This window comes from Rhipicephalus microplus, unplaced genomic scaffold, assembly GCF_043290135.1.
Source record: "Rhipicephalus microplus isolate Deutch F79 unplaced genomic scaffold, USDA_Rmic scaffold_20, whole genome shotgun sequence".
NCBI classification, from domain to species: Eukaryota; Metazoa; Arthropoda; class Arachnida; order Ixodida; family Ixodidae; genus Rhipicephalus; species Rhipicephalus microplus.
The window spans coordinates 9,439,167-9,465,758 of NW_027464593.1; the positions used below are offsets into that span (position 1 = coordinate 9,439,167).

At 45.3% G+C, this 26,592-nt stretch overlaps 1 protein-coding gene and 1 long non-coding RNA gene across 3 annotated transcripts in view; one reads left to right on the plus strand and one right to left on the minus strand.

The window, feature by feature from the left end:
* The first annotated feature begins 364 nt into the window (after positions 1-364).
* The window catches only part of LOC142785276 (autophagy-related protein 101-like), a 38,569-nt gene continuing 12,341 nt past the window's right edge, over positions 365-26,592 (plus strand). Inside the window, exons 1-5 of one of the 2 annotated variants that reach the window (XM_075883719.1) lie at positions 365-554; positions 5,556-5,633; positions 6,602-6,685; positions 12,150-12,248; positions 17,183-17,297. In XM_075883719.1, the coding sequence (XP_075739834.1) occupies positions 525-554; positions 5,556-5,633; positions 6,602-6,685; positions 12,150-12,248; positions 17,183-17,297 (406 nt within the window). In that variant the 5' untranslated portion in view covers positions 365-524. Of the gene's footprint in view, positions 555-618; positions 1,063-5,555; positions 5,634-6,601; positions 6,686-12,149; positions 12,249-17,182; positions 17,298-26,592 lie in introns of those variants that run through there. The other variant, XM_075883720.1, reaches the window with a different exon arrangement.
* Positions 17,093-26,592, minus strand: part of LOC142785277 (uncharacterized) — a 31,836-nt gene continuing 22,336 nt past the window's right edge. Inside the window, exon 2 of the long non-coding RNA XR_012888908.1 lies at positions 17,093-17,244. This is a non-coding gene — a long non-coding RNA (uncharacterized LOC142785277). The remainder of the gene's footprint in view (positions 17,245-26,592) is intronic.

Sequence of the window (26,592 nt, forward strand, 5' to 3'; positions counted from 1 at the left end):
AAAACATCCACGTTTTTTGTTCACCTAGTGGTTCACGTAAATTCTACAATGCGCAAGTAACGTTAAATTGTATTAATCATCATCTGTATCGATTATTTGGCTTCTTCTTGTAAAACAAAGAATACAAGCCCGTAAAGTACCCAATAATTATGCTCTAAAATAGGGCACTAACGCCTTTATTGTGGAAAAGAGGCCTTACTTTGGTGCCAAATTTGTGATCTTCATGCTTGCATTGCACCGTGTATCGACGGATTAGAATAAACAAGCGCTAGCGACAAAACGAAACCAAGAAACACGCATCTAACAAACCGAAACTAGCAATAGCGATTATCATCGCGTGCAGCAGATACCAGCGTTTGCAGACAACGGAGTGTAGTTTCTGTGCACCCGTGTGTGCCTGGCTGGCGACTCGTCGTTACCTTCGTACTCTTTGTGCTTGTTACCGTGGTTTCAGCGTTGGAAATTATCATCCTGGGGCCGAACACTGAGACGTCTCTGCTCGAGTGCGTTGTAATGAGCGAGACATGAATGCAAGATCCGAGGTTTTCGAGTTGGTAAGCATCGCGGGCGCTGAGCGATCAGCTGATTCCGCGCAGTTCTTTGTTACGTCGTTGTGCGTGCTGACAGATGCCCCTCTTATGAGCTCCCCTCCGTCTTTCGGGCTTCCGAAGCTGTTTCCACGTGCGCTTTCGTGATTTCTAAAGCCGTGCGCCGCTGCTGCCTTGTTCGTAACCGTGCCATGCGATGAAGGAGCCCACGACCTAAAAATTGAGAGAAGGCACGGATATGACTAGCACGGCACACCGTTGAGTGTGTTATTCGCTGCGTGCGCACTGCGGTAGCAGGTGCTCGGGTGAACGGTCGTGTAAACGCCGTCTTCATCTTGATGCGCAGGGTCCATTAATAATTACGGAAAGTCGTGACCGTCAACGGCTGGTTGTGCCTGCTTAACGCGTCGTTGTGTTTCGATAGACGCTGTTCTGTTTCTAGCACAACTCGCAGGTGTGCATCATTCTCACGCGATCACTTACTGAGGTGTTTCGCATGACTAGCGTTCCTAGGGTGAGTGTTTACTGTCGCTAGTTCGACGACCACGGAGCGACTTCGCATTTGCCAAAGCGCTTCTCCGAAAATGACCCCCAACCCCTAATATGCCGCCCATGCCTTCTCTTCTTGCTGCGTGTGTATGCTTTGGTGCTGCTTCAACTTTTATGCAACACAAGATGTACGCGTGAGCGAGTTCTTGTTAGCCATCCGAATTTCCCAGCATTTTGGAGCGGGTTTGTAATTTCAGGGGTTTTATAGTGAGAGTTGAAAGGCATATTCACCGTGACAGAGAAGAGCATTCCACACATAACATATGCTCGTGATTTGATTGGCAGGAGTTACAATACGCAGCAATTTTTTCAGGTACTGGCCAACTGACCGATAAATTTAAGATCACACGATTCGGTCAACATGCCCAGTGAGGTAATAAGTGTGATGATAATATTAGTTGCAGCGGATGCCAGATGTTATGATTACCTGTGAGATCTCTGCAGCATTGCATATTGTAGCTAACTGCATGTAACTTCAGTACCTTATTGTTGGGAGTATAGGTTGACAAAAAATGTGGAGCTCACTCACTCTCTTGAAGTATATTTCGCACTTAGAGCTCAATCAGACTCACACTCACCCGAAATTTGCTTAACCAGACTCGCTTAGTACTGAAACTAAGTAGTAAGCAGTGAGGAGCATTGGGAGGCTGCCTTGCGCAGCTTGAAACCTGATGTCCAGATGGTCATCCTGGGTTGGGCAGAAAGGGTTGCTGAGGACTACCGGGTGTAGCAACCTCTTCTTATCTCCTCATCCTCATCACCTCTCCTCATCAAATAAAAGTTTTTACCACTACCACCACAAAATTTTTCTCGAGCGTACCGACTCAGACTCATACTGACTAAAATATTACCTACTCAGGCTTGCAGCTGAGTCTGAATGAGTCCATGCATTAGTCCATTGGCGTATTAACTTTTTTTGCTTTAGTATCTATGCTCTTCGACAGCAACATTTCGCAGAATTGGTGTTCTCCTTAAAGCCTTTTCATTTCATATTTTCAAATATGAGTTTGCAGTGATGGCAGTTCAGAAAAGACATTTTATTGAAAAAATTGAATCATATCACATATTCTTATCAAAAACATCTCGTTAGATAGTCTGTGAATAGGTAGCTTAAAGCACCTCCAGTCCACTTCTATCGTCACTTTCAGCTCTGATCGATAAATATTGAGTGGATGTACGAACACTAGTTCTTTTTGAAGTATGTGTGAGCCAACACGAGTATAAACGTGAGCCAACGTATGCCGAAGTTGAATAGTGTTGGCAAAACTCTATTTAACTTCGGCATCTGTTGGTTGGCAAAACTCATTTGCTGGTTGGCAAAAACTCACTCAGACTCGGTCGAGAAATGTATTTTACACTTAAAGCTTGCCTAAACTCAGACTACCTACAATTGTTTTCGACCGGACTGCCTCAGAATCGGGGCTCGCTCCAAGTCTGAGCGAGTTTGCCGACGTATCCTAAAAAGCATGACTTGCTGTAATTCTGACCTGCCTAGCTGGCGGCGTTGTTCGAAGCCGCCAGTGAATGCATTCATTATAATGGCAATGCATGGGTTGTGGCCGGTTTGAGAAGAGTTTCATCACGAATTGTGTTTAAATGTGGGGCGTATCTTGAGTCATTTTATTCGATGTGACATTGAGAATCTTCTTTTGCATTTTAGTTGACATTTCTGCGCATTATTTTTCAAATAGAGCCGCAAATCGGATACAAACACATGTATCAGCGTGCAAAACTAGAAAGGGCGATGACGGAGACGTGTTGTGCTGTCTGACCGCCAAATGTGCTGGCCGCCAAATGTTTATTCAACTCATGATACCAGGTATATAAGTATACAATGGTATACTTGTTATCGTTGGTGTACACTAAGCTGTCCTGTAGTTACTGTCTGAGCAAAAATTGGCAAGGACTGTCACATGTGACAGTGGCCGCAGCTTCATCCAGCACGCACGGAAAGGAACCCAATACAAGTGCAATATTTTACAGATAAATACCTTTGTTCTGAATAGCAAATGTAGATTGCAGGTTCATAAAAAATTGATGAAAGACGCTCTGCAACTGTTTTGAAACAAAACAGCACTCACAATCGCTTATTCAACACTTACTAGTAGCACCTCCTGTGGTGTAAACGAGTAAAAAAGATCCTTTATGTTTGTTGAAAAGGCCAACTCATTTGCATTTTTATGCTGTGAAATACTCGGTCTGCACAGTACTTTTGAGTAAAAACTTTCATTCTTAAAGACAGCTAGATTAACTTTGCCTTCCTCTGGAATAATCACCAAAAGGGAGCATACAGCTTTATGGGTCTTCGCAAGTAAAAATTATATATACTGAAATTTCTTGACAACTGATTGCATTGCTGAGCGTTTAACAGTTTTGTAACTGGTTCTTAAGAGCCATAAATTATACCGAATGGTTGAGATTTAATTGTGATGTTGCACGTGCAAGAGCCTACAATGAATGAACTCATGGTCGTGCACAATTTTCAAACTGTGACCTAATGGCAGAGTTACACGCGTTTGATAAAGCAAGAGAGGTTATCACTCATTTCGTTTTTCAGTTGCTCCGCTATGCTCCGTTCATCCTCTCGTTTCTCTTCCTGGCTGAGTGCACCTCCTCGTCGTACGAGGAGCAGAAAGCACGCGTGCATACCTCTCAAATTTAGGCGAGCACCACATGGTGAAAATGCGGAACCATACAACATTTATTGTAATAATGTCACAGTTTTGGGACATAAAACCCCAGAGATCATCATCATCATTAGTGTGCATTTTGTAAGTGACTCGAGCAGACGACAAAAAAAAAGCGCGGCGATGCATGTTGCGGTTGTCACCAGCCAGTGCCGATGGGTACGTTGCAGCGTCACAGGGTTCATAGCGGCAGGCGCCTGTACTGGAATGGGTGTGCTGGCACTCCGCTCGCTAGGCAGCTCAGAAGTATAGTAGGTTGTGGTAAAGAGATTCAGATAATGCCAGAGCATATCTTGATTTGCTGCTCTACATGTGATGGACGAATATAATAAGTGGTCACAAATAGATAACACTATTGAAGCAGCCATGCATAAGGCACATCTTCCTTGTTGCTCAATTAGTACAAAGGACAGCCTTCTAATGTTTAGACATTCGCACAGGTTCCATCAAGGGCAACTATTTCTGTGTCCTAATTATCTGCATTGGAAATATGCATGCCAGATTTTGTAAATCACGCATTCAGCATATGTGCACAATCTCAATTAGAACAATTCTAGCGCCCAATTGGTCATTGGTTCATCGCCAAACCTTGGTTTATTCAGTGCTGTGGCAAAAGAAAAAGGCAGCAGGTTAGCAACGGCATTAAGGGGGGCCCTTTTAATATGTGTGTCTCACATCGGCTTGTTTTGGCATTCTACACACTTTTGTCACTTCCCTGTTGATACCGTGCAAGTACTTTTGCCGAAAAGACTGGTGTGATGGATATCTGAAGGCTTCTTTTCTGTGTTCTGTCATTACAAAATCGGAAAGAGAAGACGATAAAGAGGGGGTGCTTGTCACGTAAACAAGTGCTCCTTGGCCTTTGGCAGTGCGTAGCGCTTCCTGAGGTAAGAGAGTGTCATCTTTGGAAGTGAAGCTCGTTTCCTTCTGGAGTCATTGTGACAATGCCGTTAATTTCTTCTAAACAGTTGTACCGAGTTGTCTTTTGGAAACATTCGTTTGTGTCTAACAGAAATGGAGGCTTCATCCTGGCAGACTTAATACCTTGAATTATCATGCAAGGGTTTATTGCTCAGTTCCTGTCTCGTGCAAGATGCCATGCCATGCCTGAAAAAAAGAGTGGTTCACACTAGCCACCACGGATACGAGCGTTGCTGGCCAACTCTCCCAGGGATTACACAAACGAAGGCCATGTGGAGTGCCTTCCGTCATAACTCCATTAATAGAGCATCAAAGGGGTAATTCGAAGGTTGTGGATTCACGTGCCACTTACAGAAAGGCTGATGCTTCGTCTACTTTACTTCATTTCAAGTAGGGCCATAATTACTGCACTGTGAAGACAACAATTAATGTACCATATGCTTTCCCTAGTCTAATTGTTTGCTGGATTTGTTAGGATGTGGCTGCTAATTAGGTAAAAGAGGATTGAATTGTGACCACATTTTTAGTAGAGGCAGAAATGCTCATTGCTTGTGTACTTAAATTCGAAGAATACCAGATGATCCAAAATTTGGGTCTCTTCCACTGGGATGTCTCTCATAATCATATCCTGGTTTTGGGACGTTAAATCCTGACAACTATAAATAGTGCCTACAGAGCAGTTGACCACTGTCTTGTTTCAGGAGAGACATTCATATGTGTGAAGTAGCACCATGGGGAACTAGTTTCGCAGTTACCCCTCTCTCAACCCTTGCTACGTTCAGTTTGTGTGATTGGAACAAAGTGTACATGTGAGAGAGTTAACAAGACTTTTGGAACTGGTGTATTCCAGTGCCTGGAAGGGCGGCAGGTTCAGGAAGCTGTGTCGGGCATCTTCCACACGCTGCTCTTTCATCGCACACAGGGAAAGGTGAGTGTGCCTTCCGACTGCATTGTCACCACGGCAGTGTGTGCCGTTAGACCTGTGATAGCAAGGCGGCAAGTCTGTGGAAGTTGGCTGCTCTATATCATTATGGCTGAATGGCAGCGATTGGTATGCAGTGCTGTTTATTGGCATAGAAGCTGGTACATGATGGTTAAGATGTGAACCAAAATGTGTTCCTGATGAATATTTGAATAGGAACTGCAAAGATTACAACTGGAAACATTCAACCTGGAACACATCAGGCAAAATACTTTTGCCGAGACAATAACTGAGAGCTGGATGCACTTCAGTACTTGAGGCTGCTTGCCTTTTGGCTAAAAGAATTTGCAATCCCATACAATTCGCTTAGTCATTTTTATGTTTACATAATTTTTTTTGCTATAGACAGAATACTTACAATGTTAAAAATAGTGTCTCCTGTATGGCTTTCTCTTTAGAGAGGCAGCCCAGGTCTAAGAGAAGTGAAACGATGTTTTTTTTTTTATATAATAGTTTGATTTTCAAACTCATTTTTCTTTTTTCTTTGTGGAATTGTGGAAGAAACTTTGCAACCTAGGCCAACCGCAAAATTTTTTAGCACTTCTCACTTCTATGTGTGGGAGTGTTCTATGTCTATTGCAATGTTCTATGTCTGTATTGGCAATGTTCTGTGTCTGTGGATGCATGTTCAGTAGCACTCGTAGAACCTACTTTAAATTCTAGAAATTCAGATTGTACTTTACTATTTGTTTGTTTCACTTGTTTGTTTTTCTTTCACTTTTGCGACCCACCTTGTAACGCTGTTGACCCTTCGAGGAGTGTTTTAAGTACCACACAGCAATCAGTTTGAGCTGCCCAGGTCGTACAAATGTAAACATGAATTCAGCATGACGGTCTCTGAATCACGACTACCTCTTTGTCTAATGGAGCACTTGAGGTCCCTATAAATAGAGCATCATTTTCCCTCTTTGCAGTTTCAGTACAAGACACAAGGCAGGTACTCAGTTGGCACTGTTGGCTTTGAAGACGTCACTTGCGACTTCATAGACTTCACATACGTGAGTATTACTACCATGGGGCTCAGTATGATATGATATGAAAAAACTTTATTTAGGTCCGTCGGGGCGTGAACTAGCACGTAGCAGGCCACTCCCATGTAGGGACAGATAGGCCTAACCTCTCTGCCCCATCGTGGGCCTATTGAATAGACTGCTCATAGCTGCGGCCTTAAATCAGTACTGGATAGCGCAGCATCCCACTTGGACAATGTAAAACACCTTCAACCCGTAACGCAGGGCACCGCCAGAGCATGTGATCTAAGCTGGCAAAGTCTAAGCGTCTGGATTCTTTTGATTATTTTGTATCCCTCCCTTCATTTCTGCAGCGCTTAAAAAGAATGCAGAGTGGCAACTTTACAGTTGAATGGGTATGCTCTCACAGGTAGGAGTCTGCCATGGTGAATCAATGATTACAGTGCTCGACTGCTGAATCGATATTTGCGGGTACAATCTCCATTATGGCGCTCGTATTTCGATGTAGGTTAAGTGGTGGAGTCCCGTGTACTGCGCAATGCACATCTTTCTAAGAACACCAGATGGTCAGCATTTTTTCGGAGCCCTCCAGTACGGCGCCCCTTGTAATCTTACCATGGTTGTAGGGCTTAAAACTCCAGGTGTTGTCACAATGACACCTTGCCAGAAATGCATATTCAAGAACAAGTTTGATCATGGAGTATAAGTCAGAAAAAAGTTGCAGCTTTGCCGCAAAGGCGAAGCAATGAACACAATAGCGACACATTGGAAGATCACGTGCAGAATGGCTAGCAAATCAAAACGTGCCCCACGTATCTCACAAATGACGCATAAAACGTACTCGCAGGTACAGATGAACGCGAATAAGCGTCTCAGTTGTTACTTCGCTGTGTCTGCAAAGTACGCCCTTTTCGCAAACTGAGACTGTGCAACGATTGCAGTGACCTCTGTGCGCCCGGTAACTTTAACAGAATCGTTCTGGTCAAAGCCCAAGGCGTATGATTGTCCCCAACGTGAGATGAGCAAGCGCGCGCAGGAGCGTCCTGCCCCCTCTCTGCGGGGCAAAGTACGCGCGGGAAATGATGGCGTGCGTTGTGACGATGTGGCGATGCGTGCTCACTGCACCATCTCGCTGGTAATGCTGAAAACATGATAGTTCCCCCTGAGATGCCGATCACCAGTGGTAATTGGTAGATATAAATAGCTTGCCGTTTGAATGTTGAAGCAGGTGCTTCGTGGCTGAGTGGCTAACGCCTCGCACTCACAATTCGGAGGTCCGACATTCTATTCCGCGTGCCAGAGTCTTTTTCTGAATTATTTTTCTTTCTTGCATTTTTATGTGTTTAAATCTGTATACATATATGGTGAATGATGGTGATGCCGGCAGCAAAATCTAGCTGAGAGTGTCCATATAATTGCTATAGCAATAATATGAGTTTGGTTGCGAGACTTATCTATCGGTGTGAGGACTTGTTTAACTAATTTCCCTTCATCCTCTAAGTCTTAATATTTTCGCAGTGACTTGACCTTTGAATGAATTGGTGCTGCTTTGTATTTCAAGTTTGTGGGGGTGGCAAATACTACAAGCACAGGGAAAGAAAGGGTATCTACACAGTAATGTGAACATGCAAAGAGGCACTTGTTGCTATTTCAGGGGCTCCAACAAGCTACAGATCTACTCCACTTCTATTAGGTTCTATAACAGTGTTTCCTTAAACTTGACTCATGACTTTACAAAGCACTTTTACCGTGAACGCCACCTTTTTCCACCCCCACATCCCAAACTTAACAGACTGCAGGTGCTAACCCTACGCTTAATACAAACCTACACCTATCCAAACCTTGCCAAGCTTCACATTTACTATCCTGATGGGTACCCCAGTGACACGTGCCCCTCGTGTGGACACACGGCGACACTCGCACACGTGCTCTGGGAGTGTAGAAATGCTCCTCCCGACTCTACCTCAAACAAGTGGAACAGGACCCTCAGCAGCTCACTTTTCGCCGACCAGCAGGCCCACGAAGCGGGCGCCAGGTACTCCTTGTCGATCCCTACTTGGGAGACGCCCGCTATGTGCCAAGCACGTCTTGCAGGACAAAAATAAAGTTTTTCAATTCTATTTTCATTTCAACGTGATGTTCCTCTTGAGAATACAAGATGAACAATTATCACGGTGATGGCACCCGATGGCCTTCAACACACCTACCACAGTTGTTGATCGCTTTCCTCCAGGACGATGAGACAGGGTGATGGGGGTCATGAAGTTTCCTAAAATTAGCTACAGGGAACTCAGATGCTGCTATTCTTCAGCAATCATGGTAATGATGGGTAGTAACACGGATTTGCCAAGTCTTCGTATTCACAGGTTTCAAATGCACTTGTGGCTTCATTTACTGTTGTTTCGATGAAGGAAAGGACTTTTGTGAACTCCGTAAGCTGATTTGAGCAGGTAGGCCTATGTTAAGGTGGTGAACTGAAACCGCGTAATCATTGCTGAGCTTCATATTGTGCCAAAGAGGATTCAAGCCACATGGAGCCAAACAGAGCTAAAATAACAAAGATTAGACGAATCTGTGTACTACTCATCATTGCTATGCTAGCTGAAGCGCCATGAGTTGCAGCTCCTATAGACACTAGCGCCAGGGTTTCCTATAGTGTATTTATAGGAAATTCTAAGGCGGCGTGTCACGATTATCTCGGCAGCGCTTACAAAGGATTCAGATTGAGGAAAAGAGACTGGAGATCGTGGTGGCATGACAAACACATTGTACCAAACTCTCAAACTTTACGCTAAAACAAAACATGTACACAATAATCTGCTATACAACGAAAACAGAACTAACGTCAATTCCAATTCGAGTCAGTTCTACACCTAAGTCAGTTTATAGCCACTACCGCTTCTCCGAGGCTACTCTAATCAAGCTCAGTAAGTGAACGTCTTTACTGTTTGTGATGACGGAACCCCGACGAAGTGTCCTGTTGTCGGAGCCCTTGGAACAGTCATACGGTGGCCTTTTGTCGGCCACCATTGAGCGAGTCACTTGCTTCCACCTCGTAACCCAGTCGTCCTGGACTTGGCAGGTTAGGCCTAATCATCGACGTGCACTCTGAGGACTGTCAAATGGGTCACAGTCGTTCTGGGTCATGTCCCTATTTTGCGTTTTCAATGTCTTGTGAATCTGTTTGGGTTCCAGGCTGCTTGTTTTTTCTACATCTCTGTAAGAACGAGCAGACACCGACGATAGTTACTTTATAGCATTCAAGAAAACAGTCATTGAGTCTGCAGAGGCGTGTGAGGAAAGTGTCTGGGTGCTAGCACAGGCTTAACTGTAGTGCAAGATTAATCTGACGAAGAGCTGCGAATCTTGAGTAATATCTAAAATTTCATCACAGAAGGCATCCGTGGTGCTCCATCTCACCGGATGCCTTTTGCCTCTTCTTGTGACAGTAGGCTCTGGTTACAGTAGCGCAACCACGTGCAGCAGGTGCCCTACGGAAGCATTCGCTTGTGGCAGACTAAGAAGAATTTTCTAGTCGCATGCGGCAGTTGGAAGACAAATGAAGTTTTGGGGCCAGATTGAAAGATTATCGAGAGTTTAGCGGTGTTACAAGCTGCCACTCTAGCGTCGCCAGCGCGAAGTCGGCGACAGGAATGACAGCAGGTTGGTTCGTTCCGTACGCAAGCAGAGACGGTGAAGAGATCAGAGACGTGAGAAAACAAAACAAACTTTACTCTAGTTATATTGCAGCACACAGGATATAATACAATACTTCAATACCACTAACAAAGCACATCAACACTTGATACAACTGAAAAAATACATATAAAAACAATGAATCAGCTTAAGCGAGAGAACTATTACAAACTAACAACAATAGAATTACGCAGGAGAAAGTTCCAAGATATAAACAGGTGAAGGCATACGTGTGATGACCGGCAGCGTTGTGTCCCCGAAGATCGGATGCGAGAAGTCGAAGAGAGTTCTGGCACAACTGCGATGTCGGCAGTGTTGCAACGCTGGTGGCTCCGGGAGGCTAGTGCTTGCAGGTGACTTCGAGCAGGTTGAGCTAACTCGAGGCGAAGTCCCGATGTCTACGTTGCAGACGTTAATATCGCGTCACAACTAGACGAACGGCTAAGTTTAGGTGGCCAGCCGATACAGAGCCACACTAAAAACTTCTAGAAGAGATGCTTGTTGATCTGTTTCTACACCATGTTGGTCAGCGACTAGTCTGCCTAGCAGGGCAAAATCCTGCGCTTAAATCCCTCTCGTGTCTCCTCGCTCTCTTCCTTGGGGACACGAGACCTCTACCTGGGCCCAATCATGTACGTTTAATTGATGGAAACTCCGCCCCAAAAATATTTTGACCCCACCCCTTTTTAATTGGGAGAGGGCCCTCAACTAGCGAGAGTGACAACCTGTCGGGTTGTTGTCATACGGCTTGGCCACCAGAGCGTTTCCCACGCTTTTCCCCGTGGGAACGGTCAAACGTTTGGCTCTCAGCCGGTGCGTCTCGTAGTCTAATCCTTGTTCGGGGTATACCACGGCCTTCTACGACCTTGCAGACACCGCCACAGTTACAAACGGATTAACCGTCGGCGGCGACGTTCTAAGAAGAGCACCCCATTCTGCCCTTCTCGGCTCCCTTTCATGCGCCGCCGTTCTCACGGTCAGTCGGGAAGTACGGCGCCCGTTAATTGCCGTGACGCAGTGCCGCCAAAAATAGCCGTCCGTGACAATCGGGGAGCTTTACTCATGGTAGCTACCAGTCACATCAGACTGCATCAAAATTAGAACCCTTAAGGTGGAGTGTGTGTTTAGACCTACGAGAGCACATTTCAAAGGCTCTCTGTGGAGGTTGCAACCTTTAGGTAGATAACGCTTGAGTTCATCTTTTGACCCTTCAGCATGTGGAACAAGCATGTAAACACACTTGTAAATGGGTGCACACTCACACGCTGCACAGTGGCACTGTGGAGCCTGTGAAATCACACTTCTTTCATGACAAGGGCACCACCTGGTAGTTTGGCCATTTCGTGTACTCCTTGTTTTTCGAGTTTCAGTACTTCTCAGTCGAACGGTGTGTGTGTGTGTGGGGGGGGGGGGGGGGGTCGATTGATATTTTGGTTGTTACAATATGCCCCATCAGCATTGTTTGCTATGCATGACGCAAAGAATGGAACTCGGGAAGCTCGTTTTGTTCGGCTTGTCACTGCTGGTTATGGAGGGAATAAAGTGTCAATGAGACAAACACCAGGTGTGACAAGGACAAGCGCATACTTCATGTGTTCCTCTGATAGACGCTTTATTCCCTCCATAGTAGAGAATGGAAGTTATGTTGCGCTATTTCCCCACACTAAGATAGTGTTTACCTAAGCCGCGAAACAGTTTTGACCAATGCTACTAATAATGAGCTGTTTGGTGGCCTCATTCTGTGTTTCTGGGGGCATCTTTGTTAAGCGAAAATGTTTTTGTTGTCTGTGCCCAGGTACGCTGCGCGTCGGATGAGCTGAATGAGGCGGTTTGTCGTGACGTGACTGCCTTCAGCGACCGCCTGCGCAGCCACGATGGACCCCGTACTGGCCAGGTGAGTTGGGGCAAAGGTGCTTCTTAAGCATGTGCGAATATTCGCACGAATATTTGCTTTGATTCGAACCTAAATTATTGGAAATTTTTCTAAATGAACGAATAGGTGGAGAGGTAGTTGTTTGAAATGAGGAAGAAAGGCACCATCTGTTGCCTTTCTTTCTCTCTTCTGACCGCTACTACCACACCTGTTCGTTCATTTAGAGAAATTTTCCAAATCTGCTTGTACCACTTCTCTCCACCCTTTTCCTGTAAAGGAGGTTTCACTGCATTGAAGGGGCACTGAATCGTGAGTACACCCATCCAGGGGAAATCTGGACTGCTGCAAAGCCCCACTTCAATGTTAAATTAACATATACATGATGCCCTCACATCTGATCATATTTTTTTAAGTTTAAAAGCTTATTACACTGGCTTATAGGCTCTAAGTATAGTAAATTTTAAAACAATGTATTTTGGAGGTTATCTCTGCATTTTATGAAAGGCTAAATTGTGCTACAATACGAAGTTTCTTGTACTTCTCTTCAAACCAAAAAGAATGACATTTCTACATGCCTTCCTGAAGTCTTTAAGGATACTGTGCAAATACTGTGGTTGGGTCATGACAAATATGTCAAATTTTTTTAATATGTGATTGGTACTTATTTAACTTGATTCTAAATTATTCAATTAAATCACTGTTTGCTTCAAATTCGCTTCAAACTCACAAATTTGCTATTTGCAGAAACCTAATGTACATTTGGATATATTAAGAACACCGTAACAAACACCGAGGAAGGTAACAGACACAGGGCTGTATTTTTTACCTTTGTCAGTCTTTGTCTGGAACAGTGTTCTTATATACAGTTACGTCTTACCTACTTGCCCAAGTTTCCACGCTAATGTATGCATAGGGTGAACATTAGCTTTGACTCATTAATTCTGCCTTTTCACAGAAGTTCAGGCTGACCTCCAATAAAGGTTCGGATAATGTGAGAACTCCGTTTATAGTAGGCAGAAATACAATGCAGCTGGGGTGCTAAAACTCCCCATTTGAAGCGTGCAAAACAGGCTTCAGAGAGTTGATAGAGAAGAAACAATGTAGAGTAAAACAGGATAAAGTAAAAGAAGTGTGCATTAGCAGCCACTGAATATGAATGCTTAGAGCGGGTGTGAAAACTTTGAGTGAGCTCTGAAATCGGATGTATTGAATGTCAAGGTCTGTTCGGGTCATATCTACAAATGATGGCCAACTGTTCACACTGTCTAATCAGGTGCTGTTTGAAGGGGCACTGCGATAATTTTTGAGCATGTATTTTTTATCGATTCTTCTGGTGCTGTGGAACACGCCGATATCGTTGCGCACTTGGCAACGCCGAAATCCACGATATTATAATTTTAATTGACCAGACAAACTACCTCGATTTCAGACTACTGCGACATACATCAGCTATTTTTGTCATAGGAAGTGACGTCATGTCATGTGACGTAACGACAAACACCATTCGCTTTTGATTGGCTTGACGTGAGAAATAGCGTGCAATATTCATATGGTGGTAGCTAGGCCCTAAGAGCGAATGCAAAAAACAGCATAAGCCGTTTTTTATACTTTTCAGAAAGAAATAATTCCTGTTGCAAAATGGTGTATTTTGAGAACAACGAACACAGCACTTAGTTTGCGAACGAGGATATGGTATGCCAGCAACTAAAACTAGGAACGCGTGCTGCGTTTTCAGCGAGCCAAAAAGTGGGCACCGGCGTTGCCGTAAAACACGTTTTGCATGCAGGCGACAAGTGACCCCACTCAAAGCGTATGTGTGTTTCTTACACAGTGTGACTATAGTGGCTAGAAAGGTTAGCGTGACTGTGGTAACATCTGCTACCCAACGCACGTGGTTCATGGTAACCATGTTAACAACGCCGTCAAAAAGAGCGGTAGCGAGGTATTGTGTGAAGGCCAATGGGGGGACTTTTCCAGAATGTCTCTGTGAGACACGCGCTGTGATTGGAAGTGGTCTTTGACGTCAGCAGGCGAGTGAAATGCGAAAGAGAACGTTTCTCGTTGTCGTCTGCTCGAGTTTTGAGCTTTGAGGACTGATCACTTCACTTTGTGCGCACCAATTTCTATCATTCTCGTTGCATTCGTCTCAGTAATTATTGCTACAGGGGTTTCGGTGCTAAATACGGCTATACCAAAAGTGTCGCAGAGCCCCTTTAACCCTTGGAGTGTTTTTGCTGTAGATGTATGATGACGGCTCTCTGTCCCGCAACGTCTGCCATACGAATGCATTTTCAACCCTCCACTTGAAATTTTGCGCCATAATGTTGATGCATATGAACTGGGAGGTGCTGACACTGTCTACGACTTGCAGGTGTTGGAAAAACCACGCTAACTTCTCACGTAGATAAATGGAACTGATTTCTAGCGTCAGCGCGTCGAGCGGACTGGGGCAACGCTGATAAGTGACGCCCTTTCATGGTTTCAGTTTCGTAGCGTGATTATAACGAAGGCATGCGACGCTTGACTAATCTTAGCAGGATCGTGAAAGTTGATTTTCGTCTTTATTGGTGTTTCTGCTTGCTTGTTTATCACGGACGCTGACGAGGTACTCTCATTATTCTTTGTTATCGAGCTTACTCTGCTCGTCACTAATAATTGATTATTAGTGACGAGCGTTGCCTATAAAGTATTTTTATTTGGTTCTCTCCCTCTGTTGCCAGGTTGCTCTCAAGGTGATTTTGGTTGCTTACACGAGAAATGCTTTTCTTCTTTCTGAAGGAGACACATTCAAAGTACCCACATCGTTTCATCCTTCACCGCCCATAGGAACCCTATGTGAAAAAGCGCATTCAGCGTCCCCGAAGCTTGAGCGCACGTGAAAGGTGTCTCAGGCACTGCGCTGCTGTGGGGCACTAGTTTCTTATGGTACTTGGGCGGGCCTTATGTTTCTTATGGTACTTGGGCGGGTTTCTTATGGTACTTGGACGCAAAATCATTCTGAATTTGACTAGGCTTGTGCGAATAGTGAATTTCAGGTTCAAAGTGAATAGTGATTTTGGCCGAATAATCTCGAATCGAATTCGAGTATTACATATCACATATAAAAAAATGGGCATATTTATCATGACCTAACTAACCTGCACAATGTTTTTTTTTTTTAATTGAAATAGGGCCTCTATGCAAATGCCATTTCTTTTTTCGTTCAAAGGAAGTCGAAACAAGTTCGAGTAGTAGCAGGATTTGACTTTCAGTGGTATGCGGGTCATAACCCATAAAATACAACATCACATTTTAAAGTTTATTATACTTGGAGCATATAAGCCGTTTCTTAATAAAATTAATTGATTTGAGGGTAATATTTTTATTAAAAGGGGCCGTGCGACACTGTTTCAAGTAGCCATGGAATGGATTAACTAAAAAAGCTCCTTGCCTCGTGAATTCACCGCTGCAAAGATTTTTAGAATTTGTTCCGTACGCACGGCGTTGCAAAGATTTTTTACATGCTGCAAGTGCATTCTCTTTTCTTGTCTCGGCAAAAGTGTTGGAAGCTAAGTAGGGAGGGATGGCGCAAGGAAAGTAAATACGTCACGTGTGCCTTCTGAGCTTGTGGAGTCATTTGCCGAGAGAAGAGAAAAATTCTTAGCTGACTTTGAGAATTTATTGTGGATCGCACGCTGTGTGCTGTGCTATAATAATCGGTTTGCATGTCCTCGGTAGCCTCGACCATCGATCGGCTCAAAAAGAGGTGCAAGCCCCTTTGAATTTGAAGGGGGCTTCGCGGCAGAGCTTATCTTTTTTAGATGGGTGCTTTCATGGTTCAGCACTCCTACACTGCAGTGAAACCGCTTTTACAGGCAGTACATTCAGATTAATATGCAATTAGTCATTTCTTGCGAATACCTCGAAATTTTCAATATGTTAAATTTGAATCAAAGTGAATTTGAATACCCCACTATTTGTTTAAAAGTTTGAAGCATTCGAATATCCACACAAGGCTAGAATTAATTGATTGGTTTGTGGGGTTTAACGTCCCAAAACCACCATATGATTATGAGAGACGCCGTAGTGGAGGGCTCTGGAAATTTTGACCACCTGGGGTTCTTTAACGTGCACCCAAATCTGAGCACACGGGCCTACGACATTTCCGCCTCCATCGGAAATGCAGCCGCCGCAGCCGGGATATGAACCCGCGACCTGCGGGTCAGCAGCCGAGTACCTTAGCCACTAGACCACCGCGGCGGGACAAGGCTAGAATTAATGATGCTATCATAAGTTATACGATGTGTTAGAAAATTTACGACTAAATTCCAGCATTACCATATGCAAAGGTACAAATCACAGTAAAAAAAAGTCGCAAACAAAAACTTTCACTATCAGGGAACCTCTAAAGAACAGCACATGTCTGAAATTTCCAGCTCCACTAGGGCTTGCCTCATAGTCATATTGTGGTTTTGGCAAGTAAGACCTCACATATTAATATTATCGACCAAGGCTTCTTAAGTAAAAAATTTGCCAGTAATTTGTAAGCAATTTAGAATGAAAGTGAAATTTCTTTACAGTTGGTTTTTTGTATTGTATGCCTTAATGAGGCCTTCAGAACAAGTCCTAACAACTTAAAAAGCTTTTAGGGCACTTAATCTGAGGCATGTGATAGCGATGACAAATGTGAGCCTTGGACTAACACATGGCATTCTCGTGCCATGTCCGTTTTATGCCACATTAAATAAATGCTCAAATGACACGAAAATTTGGGGAGAGGCTCAGAAGAAGACAAGTCGCCTTTTCGAAACGTCAGTTGCTGTGACACTCCTTTTTGACATCTCACGCAATCGGTCAGACAGTGCTTTATACTATTGAGACACCTCCTCATTGCAAGGGTTTAATAATCTTGTATGTTTCCAGTACGAAAAGAGCTGTCAGTTTCCCAGACCTCAGCGAGTGTTTCTTCTGCGCAGATCTGGCTGGAGTTCTTCCAGAAGAAGCGCACCCGGTGGCTCCTCTCCTCAGAGTGCATCCCCTGGGAAGTGTGGAACATACGCGTCAACGTTATCACCCTGCCCAACGAGCAAGGTACTTCCGCACCAGACTTCTGGTGCATCTTGGCCTGTCAGGCCATCTCTCCTTCAAAGGATGCGAAATTTAGAAGAGGAAATAACACGAGAGGTGGATTTGTTCAGACTCACGGGAGTGTGGAATATCAATGGCAAGCACAGCTTAGAGCAAATAGAAAATCAATTTTGTCACTTGTCCGTGTCTTTTTTGTTGAACAATCATCCTATATAATAGATTAGCAATTTGCCCAGGATGCCGCTCTCAGTTAAAAAAATTATACAATGCAAATGAGCACAAATGGAACACCTCACAACATCAACATGCATTTAATGTAAACAAGCAACAACCACTCTATCTCATGAGTTTATGTTGGCTGTTGTCTTCTTTACGTGTGCCTTCTGATGCAGTTTTCAGTGCTTTGACAACTGTGGCAATTATAGTTTCTAGTAATTGTAATATTCTTGTTTGTGCAATGGTATGAACCCTTCTGGCAATGTGCTAGCCTGACAGAAAGGAAAGACTGCTACGTTCTTCCGCAAATCTACCTTAAAGGAGATCACTTTTCAGCATGTGTAATAGTTTTAAAAAAATAAATAATGCTTGAAGTTGCTTTGCGGCATGCAGAGCTTGCAAAATGATCTTTAGTGCATCGAGGTTTATGCATGTTAAGGGGAAATGAGAGTTGGAAAATGCAAGTTTTCTTTTATAGTTACGTATTTTTCGTTTTCATTTGCTTCCACTTGTTTAGTCTCTCTACTTTTATGACGAAAAAAAAAAAACTGAATTAAAATTAAACCCGAAATAGGTTAAAATTACTTTTAAAGAGGGCAAGGTGGCTATTTAAAAACTAAAAAGTGCTCATTGTGTTGAGTACCCTGAAAATTGTCACTTGGCTGTTTGCCATTGCATTTCACATGAGCAGTTCACTAAAGCCACTTGCTCAAAGTAGCCATTATTCACAAGCTTTTATGATGGAAGAAATCATCTTGAAAAACTTATCTTTTATCTTTTCCACAGAGATTAGGCTTCACTTATACCTTTTAAAGGTGTTTTTCTTAAGAACCATTCTTAGGCAACTTCTTAAGTTCGGACATCATCTTTTTGTTTTGGTACTTCGGATTGCCCAATCTGTATGAAATTTTACCCGCATGTTCTTCATCATGTGAAGGGTGCAAATATCTCCTTGATATCGGCTGTATAGTTATTTTGAACCTTATGTAAGCAATTGGCATGGGTTGAGGGTTTCAGAATTTTCATGTTACAATCTTTTTTTTTCTTGTCCATTAAATTGTCTTATAAACGCTTTCTTAATGCTTATTTGCATTTTACAGTTAATATAGAGCAATATGAGCTATTATGGCTCAGAATGATAAAAGTTTAGTGGCATAAAGAGTTGTTTAAAAGAAACTGTACTTTAAGAAATTATCTAAACTCTGACCAAAAAGTATGTGAAAAAACCTGACATTTCGGGTTTCCCAAATCATTTCTCAGTTTTAATACCAAACCAGACAGACATCCGTAGAATGGTTACATTAAAGCTATATTTTACACATTGTCATGGCATAAAACGAAGCATCTGCAACTTATATATATATATATATATATATATATATATATATATATATATATATATATATATATATATATATATGCAAGAAAAAGACGTCAAAACTTTCACAGAATCTTCTTAACGTTTTCAGCTGGTGGACCAGCCCTCGTCAGAGTAATGGTCCACCAACTGAAAATGTTAAGTAAAGACGCTTCCGTGAAAGTTTCGTCTATTTTTTGCATACAATACGTCGGATCCAGCGTGAATGAGGTTCGAAGAGTCTGGTGTATGTATGTATGTATGCACACACACACACACACACACACACACACACACACACACACACACACACACACACATATATATATATATATATATATATATATATATATATATATATATATATATATATATATATATATATATATATATATATATATATATATATATATATATATATATATTGCTACGGTATGATCCGGGCTGTAGTATGTGCCGGGTAGGTAGAAGAGGAAGACTATGTTGTCTGGTGCGGCCTGAGGACTCCATCTTTACAGCGACTGCCGAACTTCATCCTCACCCTGTAAATAAATCCACCTATCCTTTTATTCAACTGTAACAGCTTTATGGTGGAGGCGCTGGGTAATCAACCAAGCAACACGACGCTTCAAGCGCCTGATCTACGAAGAAGCTGCCGCCTTGCTGGACTGCCCCCGTTATCACTGGTAGCTGAGATGTCTCACAGCGAATAAGGAAACCGGATCCCCGCAGCTGCAGACCGTCTACCAGTCCCAGCAGCACCGCTAGTGCCAGGTTCGCGTGCGACTGGTCCCTGGTTGCGTCAGGATCTGATAGTGCCTCGCACATTCGGTGGCAAATCTGGCGAGGACGTGGACGCCTGGCTCACACACTACAAACGGGTGAGCAAATGCTACCAGTGGGACGCGGCGACCCAGCTGACCAATGTAGTATTTTTCTTAACGGACACAGCACTCGTGTGGTACGAGAACCACGAAGATGCCCTCACGTCATGGGATTGTTTCGTTTCCGAAATAAGAGCCTGTTTCGGAGACTCCGTAGCTAAGAGAAAGCAGGCCGAACAAACATTACTGCAGAGAGCTTAGATCTTAGGAGAGACGTGCACGACCTATGTTGAGGCAATCTTGAAGCTTTTCAAGATTGTCAACCCTTCCATGTCAGAGGAAGACAAAGTTGGCCACCTATTGAAGGGCATTGCCGAAGACGTGTATTAGTTCCTCATCAGAAAAGACAACCTCGCTACAGTAACCGACGTCATAAGCCACTGTCGCACATTCGAGACCCTGAAGATGCGACGTATCACCCCCAAGTTCGGTCGCCTACCGAATGTAACCACCGTGGCAAGTGTTGACTAATACACGCCGCTTGATCTTGCGTCGACAATACGGCAGATCGTTCGAGAAGAGCTCACTCGACACGCTCGCCCGACGCCGTACGAACCTACTCCCGCACCGCCTCCCTCTCGCCCTCTCGTGTCAATAGCCGCAGCAGGCATCGGTGACTGCAACTGCAGGCCACCCTCACTACCGAGGTCACAGCGCAATAACTACCCGCTGCCGAGGTACGAAGACTGCTTCAGTTACCCCCATCAGCCAGCCAACACCTATAACGACCCGAAGGAATATTTACCTGTACCACCACCACGTCAGCGCAATGCCTTCCAGGAGTACAATCCATGCCGCCAAGCCCCTGTGTGCTACCGTTGCGGTATCGCCGGGCATATAGCTCGGTTCTGTCGTCCACAGAGAGAGCCGACATCCCGATATCATTCCCCATCAGAGTTTTCGCCAGCGGGCACTGGTCACAACAACGGTACTTGGCCCGCCCATTCCAGGAGTACCTCACGGCGGGGAAATCACCACGACAGTTCTCCCGCTTCTGACCATAGTTTGACGCCTCCATCTGGCCGACTGCATCGTTCCCCTCCGTCGGGACGACGCCTGTCATCACCACCGCTGCCGCCGGGAAACTAGCCAGCGCGACCGATGGAGGTGAGGTCGCACAACAGGATTTGCCTCAGATGCCTCTGCCAGTTATAATGTCCAAGAACAAGGTACGTGTGGAAATAGATGGCTTTTGTACAAGTGCTTTGGTGGACACTGGTGCTACGATATCAGTTATGAGTCTTTCTTTCAAAAGTCGCATTGGCCGCAAAGTTATGTTTTCTTGGGGCGAATCAACAAGGTTTCGTGGTGTTGGTGGGGAAGTACTTCATCCTGTCGGAGATTGTGCCGTCAATGTTTTTTGGCAGGAAAGGCGTTCCCAACAGAGCTTCTTGTGCTGCAACGTTGTACCCACGATGTGATTCTCGGTCTTGACTTTCTCCAAGGATGTGGCGCTTTCGTCGACTGTGGAAGCGGGGAACTTTCCGTCAGCGGTGACATTGTTCCTACCCTCGTCGATGAGGCGCCGCAGGCCGCGAAGGACGCTCTGATTGTTTCCGATGAGCTGACAATGCCGCCATGGTCAATGAGGTCAGTTGCGGTGTTCGCCCCAGAATGTGCCACATCTTTTGACGCCATCGTTGAACCTGCCATCGTTCAATGTGCTAAGAAAGGTATACTCGTCCCTCGTTGTTTGGTATCTGTTGATGAAGGAGCAGCCTTTCTGTGGGCACTGAACTGTTCCCCAATGCCGGTTATGCTCCCTCGAGGAATGAAGCTTGGCGTCTTCGATGATTCCACTGAAGGTTCTGTAGCAGTCGTTAACAACGATGAAAGCGAGAAAGGTACAGTCTCTGGCAAGCGCAGTTGCTCTTACGAGTCCCAGATCCTAAGCATGATTAGCACCACTTTGCGGTCACACGAGCAGCAGACGTTACGCCATCTCTTGAGGCGACATGCTTCTGTGTTTGACTTTTGCCAAGATGAGAAGCCACTACCTTTACCATGTTCTCGTGCTCACCATAGGATTGACACCAGCACTGCCCATCCGATCCGACAAAAGCTTTACCGAGTGTCGTCATCAGAACGAAAAGTTATTGCCGACCAGGTTCAGGAAATGCTGAAGAAGGGTGTCATTGAAGAGTCGTGCAACCCGTAGGCAGCACCGGTCATCTTGGTTAAGAAGAAAGATGGTGCCTGGCGGTTCTGCGTTAATTACAGAATACTCAACGCTGTGACCAAAAAAGATGTATATCCGCTGCCTAGGATTTACGATGTTATTGACTGCTTACACTCGGCTTTGTATTTTTCTTCAATAGACCTACAATCAGGATATTGGCAGATACCTATGCACCCTTCAGACAAGGAAAAGACCGCATTCGTGACGCCTGATGGACTGTACCAATTCAATGTGATGCCGTTTGGGCTTTGCAACGCCCCCGCCACTTTTGAAAGGTTTATGGACTCTGTCCTTCGTGGTCTTAAATGGGAGGTGTGCTTATGCTACTTGGATGACGTCGTCATTTTTGGGCGTACCTTCGAAGAGCACAACGTCGGTTTAAGCCTCGTTTTAGACTGTGTCGGAAAGGCTGGCTTGATTTTGAACTCTAAGAAGTGCCAGTTTGGTAAACGACAAGCTTTACTCCTCGGTCACCTAGTTGACAAAGATGGTGTCAGGCCGGATCCCCGCAAAATCGAAGCAGTCGGCACATTCAAACCACCCCAGACACTGAAGGAACTTCGCAGCTTCTTGGGCCTATGTTCCTACTTTCGCCGCTTTGTGCCCCGATTCGCGGACGTAGTACACCCACTGACTAGCTTGTTGCGAAAAGACAGCCCATTCGAATGGACACCTGATTGTGATGCCGCATTTTCTGAACTGAAACTTCTACTGACATCTGAGCCTATTCCCCGTCATTTCGATTCTTCTGCTCCTACAGAAGTGCACAGTGACACAAGTGGAATTGGCATCGGAGGTGTGCTTGTTCAGCGCCATGATAATGCAGAGCATGTTGTTGCTTATACAAGTCGATCTCTAAGCAAGGCTGAAATTAATTATACGGTGACAGAGCAAGAATGTTTAGCGGCTGTATTCGCCATTCAGAAGTTTCAATGTTACCTCTACGATCGTCCATTCACGATTGTGACAGACCATCATTCATTATGTTGGCTTGTTACCCTCCGAGACCCTTCTGGCGGCCTTGCTTGATGGGCTTCATGCCTTCAAGAATTTAACTTCAGCATTTCGTACAGAAGTGGACGATGTCATTCGGACGCTGATTGCCTTTCTCGCCTGCCTATGACTAGGACGGAGGACAGTGCAGATACCTTCGACGTCTGTTTTTCTGCGGTCTCTCACACGTTTCCTCACGCCAATATCTTCAATCGAGAACAATTGAATGATTTATCTTTAGACCCTTTGTTCCTTTACGCTCGAAATCTCAAAGGCAGTGGTCGCTTTCACATTCGTGATGGACTGTTGTGCAAAACGAATTACTCATCAACCTGCGCAGCTTATTTACTGGTTGTACTTCAAAGTCTTCGATGCGACGTTTTCCGTACTATGCACGATGATCCAACGTCAGGACACCTTGGGTTCATTCGCACCCTGCATCGAATGCAGCAGCTTTTTTAGTGGCCTCGAATGCGAGATTTTACGAAACAATACGTCTCGAGCTGCGAGAACTGCCAGTGTCACAAACGACCTACCAGTGCGCCGCACGGCCTTCTTCACCCCGTAGAACCGCCTACTACGCCTTTCGAGCAAGTGGGCATCGACCTATTGGGCCCGTTTTCGCGATCTTCGAACAACAACCGCTGGATAATAGTGCGCGTCGACCACCTTACCAGATACACCGAAACCGCTGCGATGCCATCTTCTACAGCTAATGGCGTCACTGCCTTTTTGTTACGCTCCGTTGTTCTTCGCCATGGTCCACCTCAAGTAATCATCAGTGACCGTGGTCGCCAATTCATCGCGGACGCTGTGGAAGAATTCCTTTGCCTCTGTACTTCACAGTTCAGACATTCGACACCATACCATCCCCAGACGAATGGTCTTGTATAACGCACCAATCGAACTCTTACTAACATGCTCGCTATGTACGACACACCCAATCACAAAAACTGGGATGAGATCTTACCATTTATTACTTACGCATACAATACAGCGAAGCACGAGACTACGGACTTCACGCCCTTCTACCTGCTTTACGCTCGATCACCACGCAGCTCCCTTGATACAATCCTCCCATTTAAGCTCCATACCGATGAGTCCGTGGCTGAAACATTGTGCCGGGCTGAAGAAGCCCGCCAAATCGCTCGCTTGCGCACACTGGCATCACAAGATCGCTTCAAGCAACGGTACGATCGACGCCATGATGCCATTTCATTTTGCAAAGGTGAATTCGTGTGGTTGTGGACCCCCCAACGAAAACCTGGTTTATGTCAGAAGTTTTTACCGCATTACACAGGCCCCTACGTCATTGTAGATCACTTGACTGACTTGACGTACGTTGTGGCACGCTTGACGACACCTTCTCGTCAGTCGAATCGAATGCAGTTGGTGCACGTGGCTCGCCTCAAGAAGTTTCATCCCTCCAGTGACTTAAACTCGCCCAGCGGTCTTCGTCTGTGAACCAGGGATTGCTACGGTATGAGCCGGGCTGTAGTATGTGCCGGGTAAGTAGAATAGGAAGACGACGTTGTCTGGTGCGGCCTGAGGACTCCATCTTTACTGCGACTGCCGAGCTTCATCCTCACCCTGTAAATAAATCCACCTATCCTTTTATTCAACTGTAACAAGGACGGTATACGACCAGACCCACACAAAATCAGTACTGTCCGAGACTTCAAGCAACCGACGTCTTTGAAGGATCTACGTAGCTTCGTGGGCCTGTGTTCTTATTTTCGTCGGTTTATCAAAGACTTCGCCCAGCTTGCTCATCCCCTGACAGAGTTGCTCCGCAAAAACACTCCATTTCGATGGACCATTGAGTGTGAGGCTGCTTTCGAGCAGCTGAAGTATTTGCTTACTTCCGGGCCCCTCTTGCGCCATTTCGACCCGGAGGCACTCACGGAACTGCATACAGATGCTAGTGGTATCGGAGTTGGTGCCGTGCTAGTTCAGTATCACGATAGCCGGCAGCACGTCGTGGCGTATGCAAGTCGTACTTTGACTAAGGCGGAGAGGAATTATACGGTCACCGAACTGGAATGTCTTGCAGTTGTTTTTGCCGTCCAAAAGTTCAGACCTTATTTGTACGGCCGGCAGTTCAAGATCGTCACAGATCATCATTCGCTTTGTTGGCTTGTCGGACTACGTGAACCAGCTGGTCGGTTGGCTCGCTGGGCCTTACGGCTTCAAGAATATAATTATTCTGTGACCTACAAGAGCGGTCGATGTCACGCAGATGCCGACTGCTTATCTCGTCTTACATCTCCAACTGTGGATGCTGATGATGATGATTTTGACAACTACCTGGCCGCAATCTCATCCAACTTCCCAAATTTGGATGTCTTTCGTCACGAACAACAGCGTGACCCTTCGCTGAAACCAATGATTGATGTGGCTCGTAGCTCTAAACGCGCCACGCCATTTGTGATTCATGACGCCCTACTATATCGCAAGAATTACTCCAGCCATGGTTCCACACTACTACTCGTCGTGCCAGAATGCCTGCGTCTTGCGGTATTCCAAGCCATGCACGATGACATCATGTCTGGGCACCTTGGATTTGCCCGAACGCTTCACCGTATCCGACAACGTTTTTACTGGCCTCGACTCTGGAAGACCACCAAGCACTACATCGCAAGGTGTGATGTCTGCCAACGCCACAAACAACCTACCACACCATCGGCCGGCCCACTGCAGCCGGTTAAGCCACCGACATCACCATTCGAAAAAGTCGGCATAGATTTACTGGGCCCTTTCCCCAAGTCTACCACCGGCCGCCGCTGGATTATTGTGTGCGTAGATTACCTGACGCGGTATACTGAAACGATGGCGGTTGCTTCAGCCACATCATCTGATGTGTCATGGTTTCTCCTACACTCGATCATACTTCGTCACGGGGCTCCTCGTGTGGTGATAAGTGATCGCGGCCGTCAGTTTACCGCTGACGTTGTCGAAGAGTTGCTACGGCTTTGTGGGTGTCAGTATCGCCATTCCACACCATACCACCCTCAGACCAACGGCCTCACTGAGCACACCAATCATACCATCATCAACATGCTTTCAATGTACGTCGCAGCGGATCACAAGAACTGGGATGCCGTATTACCTTTTGTTACATACGCCTTTAATACCGCTAAACACGAAGTCACAGGTTATACGCCTTTCTTTCTTCTCTATGCTCGTCATCCGCAAAGTTTCCTTGACACCATACTTCCATTTTCGACGAACGAAAACGCCAGTCTCGCACAGACTTTGTGTCGCGCCGAAGAAGCTCGTCGACTTGCTCGGCTCCGAACTCTTTCCGCCCACGCTCGCGCGAAAGACCGTTACGACGCAAAACACCCACCCGTGACTTTCGCTACAGGTGATTTGGTCTGGCTGTGGACGCCTGTACGAAAAAAGGGACTTTGCCAGAAGTTTCTTTCTAAGTACTCAGGACCGTTTGTCGTTACTCAGTGCTTAAGTGACATCACTTACGCTGTCGCGAGAGTGATAGCTCAGAACCGGCGTTCGCGCAAGACGCAAATTGTGCACATTGCCCGATTGAAGCCCTACAACAACCGATCGCTCCTACTCGCTCGGTGAGCTTCGTCTGGCCCGGAGGGAAATGTAACGCGGACTGAAAGAGCGAGGAAGAAGAAGAGATCGGACGCGCTCGAGCGATGG